The sequence below is a fragment of the Anopheles marshallii genome, chromosome 3, assembly GCF_943734725.1.
Source record: "Anopheles marshallii chromosome 3, idAnoMarsDA_429_01, whole genome shotgun sequence".
Lineage (NCBI taxonomy): Eukaryota > Metazoa > Arthropoda > Insecta > Diptera > Culicidae > Anopheles > Anopheles marshallii.
In genome coordinates, this window is record NC_071327.1 from 39,427,037 (window position 1) to 39,434,000 (window position 6,964).

Genomic DNA, 6,964 nt, shown 5'->3' on the forward strand with positions numbered 1-6,964 from the left:
AACCAATACTGACTCCGGGGGCCTACCCCCTGCCGTTTCTCTTCTCTTTTGCAGCCCCAGAGACAGCCGTCTGCCATGCCTGTTCTTGCAGGACTGAACCTTCCCACATTCGACGATCACGGTTTCTAAACTCGTTCAGCACACCAAAACACCCAGCAACAAAACAACAACAACGCGCAGCACACCACCTTCCACGGGAGGGCACACAGCCACCATCCTTGAGCCGTCCTGTTAACATCCGTTTTATTGTCGTAATATTCCCGCAAAACTCCCAGCCAAAACATTGTCCGCTAACATTGGGTTTCCGCTGCTCGATGTGAATCGATGGGTGCCCGGTCTAATGATCATTTCCTCCCACGCATCACGGGTTGTGGCGTTGGCCTGCTGCCTTTCGCTTAGCTCCCGTACCCCTGTCATTGACCCGTCCGGAAGTCGTTCGAAGCCGTTAACTATCGAATAAAGAAGAGAAAAAAAGAGACACGTAATAACATCAACATATTGAAAAAGGCACCCCGCACCGGATAATGGAGCATTGGAGAAGTGTGTACGAAACGCCATCAGCAACATCAGTGCAATCTTCCGTTGTTGGCCGACGGGTGGAGTGATCGACTGGTCCCGGGTACATCCCAACTCTCGACGGTAGCTTTGGTGAGGCGGATTGGAATGCCGGAAGTCACTGTCGGACCACCGACAGCTCGGTCCGAAAGAGGAAGGAAAAGGGAAAAGAATCAAATCTTCAAGATGTCGCGCATCGCAAATGAAAGCTAAGCATTATTAAGATGAAAAAGAGACACACACACGAGCACGAGTAAAAGTTTAGGACACCCACCATCATGGATCACACGTACGTTTGATGAGACAAACGGTTTTACGTTAAGCTAACTTCAGCCCTTTGAACTAACGCGATACGATACAGCTATAGAGTCTAGCGATAAGGATTTGTTCTTTTTTTGGCACTTTCCGCTTCCTTCTTGGGTGTACTACCGCTTTCACCCGCTCTGCCACCGCTCTTCCGCGAGAGGATCCGGGATCAGTTGCGCATAGATCTTCCCCCGGCCACAATGGCAAGGTATTCCCCTCCCGGTCCGGCGTCGACGGTGCACCATCGAAATCGACAACCGAAATGAACAACAACATCACGAACCAGTGCGTTATGGTGCGGTTGCGGCGAGATGAAGCGCCGGGCTGCACAGATTCCGTGGAAGACGAACATGAACAAACGAATGCGACCCTCTCAAAACACAGCGATCAGCGTGAGGCGAATGTCGATAAACACAAACTGCGACACGTGAAATCATGGAGCGTTGAAGAAAACAGAGAAACATTCACACCAGGGCAAAGTAGGGAACGACGAAGGTGGTGTGGGACATTCGAAATCAAAAGAAGAAGAACCCAAAAAACCAACAACAAAAAAAACATAACGGAAAACTTAGAATTAACAACGCAGCAAACATCGCTGCGGAACGTCAAAACAGAAATGATAATGATTTGCAGATAGTCTTAAACAGTTTTTTCTACTACTATCCCATTTGCTTTTGTACACACCAACCATGTTCAGTTCTCTTACCCGGTGCCCGGTGGCCGGGATGCTGGATCAGTGCTCGCCCCGGGTTCACTGTTCTACTTTTCTATCTGTCCCACCCTATTTGATTTCACACTCCCCCCCCATGGCCACGGCACAACACAATTCCTCTTCGTTCTGAGTATGGTTTTGTACGTTGCTTCATTTTGTATCCGTGGCAAATAGTTTTCGCTCTGAATGTTTTTTTTAATTATATTTTTTATAACAAAAGTAATACAAAATGTATTTATTTTTATAATTTAAAAAAGATGAGAGAAGGTAATAATAACGAAATAAGATACTTCTATTCGAAAATGTACATCCGGTTGATGAGTCATTCGAGATATATTGAGAACACTGAAAAACGAGTGAAAGAAACTTTGCAATGGAAATTGAACTCAACTGGAAGAGTATGATTTGTTCGTGTGTGCTATAATATGATGATGAAGGAGACATAGTGTGTAGAAGTTTAAAAGAAGTTTAATGAAGAATTAGAACATCAACTATTGGAAGCTTCAGCTCCTTTCAATCTGCTTCAAAACTTCTCAATATGGAGTCTCTTTTAACAGCTTATACCTCGTTTTAGATTTTCCTGGAGGTAACCACATCCGACAAGTTCTTGGATTAAACAAGATCTCGTCGATGGAAGACACTTTTCGGACATGTTTAATGTATATATACATATTCTACATCCTTCATTCACCACGAATTCTATACCGGACGTTACAACGGACAGCAGCATGTTATGAAATATCCCAAGAGTAGGAGTGCTCTCGATACTCTATGAGGAGCAACGTAGTTACTTGCTTGAACTCCGGATAAACATTGTCTGTTCGTTATCCTTCTCGGTTTATTATATATCATAACTGTTGTCGGTTTACATGAATTGGCCTCTTTGGTCTCCACGGTTGTGTTTGTTTAACCATGATACTTTCCACATGGCTATTTCAGATCTGTTTCTTATATATGCTTCACTCAGAGTTGATCCTTTCTGATGCTGAAATCCTTCTCATATGGGAAATCTTTTTACGCGCATGTTGTCATGGTAATTGTGTTTATTTCTGTCCTTGCTCACCCGCTTGGATGTTGCCAGACGCAATTCGTATCCTTTAGCTCCATCTCTTCCTGGTTTACGCTCTGACGCGCTCTATTGTTTTTATGGTTTTCGGTTATTTCGTTCCCATGGTAATTTTTATTCGTCTTGACTGTGCATGATACCTATCTATGAGTTTTTATGTTTGTATGTTTCATATATTTGCATGTGTGGATTGATGTATTGATGTATTGATGTATTGATGTGCTACAGAGCAGATACATGGTTGACATACGGATTTACGGGGAAGCATTAGAATTTGGACTCAAGGTTGGAACACCTGATAAACAAAAAACTAAACATTTCCTGACATGCTATGACATCAACTCGTCATGCAAGCGGATGTGTAGAGGAACTTCGCAGCCGCACTTCAATAAGTTTGCCATGAGCTGAACAGCATACCGGAGATAAAGAAACAACTACCTTGTCATCCTTGAACGAAGCTTAATAAATGTGTTGGTAGTGCAACTAACAGTAAAACACTAACTAACTAACACTTTACTATCAGTAAAACAGATGGCCTCGTGTGAGGTTTATCGCTGTTATTAACTGATTGTAAAGGTTCAAGTTGAGTTACCTTCTTCTTCTATATCAATACAACAACCATGGCCTTGAGGTTGTTGTATTGATAAAGAAGAAGAAGGTAACTCAACTTGAACCTTTACAATCAATCACAATTTTTGGATTTTCTTATTTATTACTTATTTATTTATCCACAGCTGGAAAATCAGTCCTGCGTACAGAGGATTGGTCCGGATGGGATATTGGACCGATCCTGTTGTGTGAAGACCGGCGCCGCTACTAATACACCACAGGGCCACCCCATGAGGGCCAGTGGAATTGAATTTAAGTTGAAATCATTCTACAAGAAATGCTATATAAACAGCTGGGAAAACATTCTAAACACTACGCATACATCATTGTTTCCTAATTCTCTTCAACAGTTGCCAAGCGAAGTTTGTTGGAGGGAAATCCACTACCGACCAAATCTTCAAATTTTGACAGATCCCTCAGAATTGCACCATTTATTACGATCCAATGTATTATTTATGCATTGACATTAGCCTACGATTTACAAAAATTGGATCGGAATCCGTATATGGTGTATATGGCGGTAGTGCAGCTATTGAGGACCTCCATAGAAGGAGTGTAGTTCAAACTGACCGTGTCGAATATGTTTTCGTATGGTATATTCTATGGTCCGGACAACTCCATAAAGACACGAAATGCATTATTTTGCAACTACATTGGCAGTAGAAAGGACACGGTGACTGAGATTACACAGTGAGAATGCCAGTTGAAGATCAATGGTTTATCACCTCAAAGTTATTGGAGAAACACTGCCTTGAGACTAATTTCGAAAGGAAAGGGATTAATAATCTGGCCTTGTCAGTAGGATGTTTCCCCAATAGAAGCCCAAGAGGAAAGACAACAAATCTCTGGAGAACAGCCCGTATGTTGTATACAGATAATCGCTGTTACAGAATACCACCATGCAGAATAAAATGCTAAATGATGTAATGACTGAATTCAAATACGTTAATGTTATGTTACACACACACACACACACACACACGAAATCTTTATAATTTATTTAAATCCTTTTACATGAGGTAACGTAATTCTTCTGTTCGATTTACGGCGTTTGCGAATTTATGGTTCCATATTACCTTTCAAAAATTCATCTCGTCTCCGATCAGGATGCCTAGGGAGTACACACTGCACATTGTTTTAATAAACTATAAGTATTTGTTTTAGGTAAAGTTATTTACTTTGTGTCGTCTCGATCACTTTCGGTTACCACAATATCACCCACGTAAAACTTACAGTAGTTTGAAACACTGACTATTCTTTAAGTTGATTACAGCGCGAATTAAAGCTATTGTTATTATTGATGAAGAAGTACGTCTCCTGTGATTACATATAGTTTCTCCTATCTAAGGGGTATTTTACGTGAATTACCGTCCAACATTTCTTTTGTTGATCTTCTGTTACAACGCGCGGACAGAAATGATTTACGAGCGCTAGATATGGCGCTGTTCACCCGATCGATTTTCGGTTTGGATTTTTTTCGTGACTTTTGCGGTTGGTACTGCTTGGCGTGCACACGAGCGAGCTGCAAGTTTTGAGCAATATACTGCGAAAACCAGGAACTGCATCGCTTACCAACATCGAATTCGTCACATGTCGCGAGAAACACATCGTTCAACTGTGGCAAGATAGCATGATCCAGTGTTGGAAATAGGTGGTGCAAATAGTGATCTCCGAAGGTGGTTAACACCTTCAGTAATGATCCTTCGATACCTCGCCGCTCGACAATCGTTGCCATCTGGTACAGTCCAAAATCGATGTCATCACTAGTGTAAATGAGGAAAATAGAAAGGCTTTTAGACGTTTGGATCGCACGATGGCAGTCGTAACGTACGGAAACAAATCACCGGAGTGAAGCGCTTTCGGGTGATGATGGCCGGCGGTTAACCCGATCAGGCCGAAGATAAAACTAGCCATCAGCACCACGAACAACCACATCTGTAGAATCACTGGGATCCGATCCGGATTGGTAGCGTACAAGAACGCAGGTATGACAAATGGGACGATATCATCCAGATGGAACCGGTTCTTTCCCTGACTGAAGCTCTCCATCAACCGCTTGAGGTACTCGTTAAGAAAGATCGATCCATATATGAACGGCCCGTAGAACCAGGAGCCGTAACGCTGGAAGCTGTTCTTGAGATCCGCCCACGGTAAATAGCACAGGAAGGGTTCGAACGAAGAAATTTCCATATCGAGCACTGAGTTCGGGTATAGATGGTGAGACATCACATGAGACACACGCCATTCCCTGTGGATCACATCAAGACATATCGACATATGAAGAAGCAAGGTAGCGATGTTCCAAAGCAAGTACACCCAACTTACCGATAGCTCAGAAATGCGATATTGAAAACGTACATGCGCCAGTTGTCCCGCTGGTGTAGAAAGTTGTGTGCGGCAATAATGGTTGCATTTACGCAAATAGCACAAACTAATCCAATGGTGAAACTTTCGTGCCTCACTGCCAGATAAGCCGTCACCAGTACCGCTCCAATTAGCGCATCCAATATCCGACGCGAGTGTTCCTTTGGTGTGGGATCCACGTGGCCAAGTTGCTTGCAAATGCGTCGCTTAAGCGTTCGGTAGAATCCATGCTCTTGAAACGTAAGCCTGACGTTTCGTGGCTGCGTTGCCTGCCGAACATGGAACTTTGGAAGCATCTGTTCCGCCCGTCGACTGATGTGATGCGTTTCGAATGCTTCCGTAATGTCGGTTCCCTGCAAAACAACCAGACATGCATGTAACGACCATTTTCGTGTATCGTGTGTCACTGTTCCCTCACGATCGCACACCTTCGTTAAGCGTATCCACTCGGTGCCGCCCGGATGGGTACGTGCAAAATCTTCCAGATCGTACAGACCATCGTTGATGCGCCAAAGACCTTCGGCACCATCGTCGTACCGTCTGCCCTCCAGCCAGCAGTGCGCGCTCTTGAAAGGTTCGTCGCGAAATGTTGGATAGCGATACGTTATGTCCGTCGCATACGTTACCGCGGACGCTTGAGCTGCTGACAAATGGGATGACTTTCCTTTGGATCTTTCGGCCATGATGATGTGACGGTCAAAGTGTGCCAACTGAACGGGATGTTTTATGGTGAAGCATGGAAGAGAAGCAAAGCTTGAGACATATTTTACGATAATTAATCTTGACTATCACTCAATCACACGGCCAGATGGGCACAATGGGCTTGTTTGCTAGAGCTTTTCAATAATGGATTAGGCGATCTTTTATCACACGGTAGATGCTGACCGTGAACTTGAGCATGACACCATTGGTGGGCTTTGGAGCGCCACTGACGCTAGACGAGTGACGTAGCTCGACTATGTAAATAACGAGTTTTTGAGATCGCCCCAGCGCTATTCGCTGGAACTAGATTGTTGTAATGTTTACGACTACGTTCGGAATCGTGTCAGGTTCATTGGATCGTGTGACTTTGGGTGCAAAAAATGTTTTCATTATTTTATGATCCAATCTATTGAAGGACTACCTGTTTCCGTTCAACCAGATCACCACATAATACGATTGCCCTAAATGAATTACCACTCGCTTGTGTGCGTTGTAAACAATGTTTGGTTCCTGCTTGCTTCCTGATGCTAATACATGCTCATTGGCCTAATGCGTAACGCGCTTTGTAGATCCTACATATGATAGATATGGCTTATATACTTTAAAATTAATTCAGGTTCTAGTTATAAGGCGTTGCGTAACCAATAATG

The 6,964-nt window shown here is 43.4% G+C and overlaps 2 protein-coding genes across 2 annotated transcripts in view; one reads left to right on the forward strand and one right to left on the reverse strand.

Moving 5' to 3' along the window:
• The window catches only part of LOC128715568 (myosin heavy chain, muscle), a 21,724-nt gene extending 21,573 nt beyond the window's left edge, over positions 1–151 (forward strand). The window contains exon 16 of the mRNA XM_053810474.1: positions 55–151. Within this exon, the coding sequence (XP_053666449.1) occupies positions 55–129 (75 nt within the window). The 3' untranslated portion in view covers positions 130–151. The remainder of the gene's footprint in view (positions 1–54) is intronic.
• A 4,436-nt stretch (positions 152–4,587) lies between these two features.
• LOC128712585 (cytochrome b5-related protein-like) lies at positions 4,588–6,295 on the reverse strand. The gene is made up of 4 exons (XM_053807477.1): positions 6,041–6,295; positions 5,574–5,965; positions 5,080–5,496; positions 4,588–5,011 (listed from the first exon to the last, which is right to left on the reverse strand). The coding sequence occupies exons 1-4, from the start codon at positions 6,293–6,295 to the stop codon at positions 4,588–4,590; spliced, it is 1,488 nt and encodes a 495-aa protein (XP_053663452.1).
• Between the last annotated feature and the right edge of the window lie 669 nt (positions 6,296–6,964).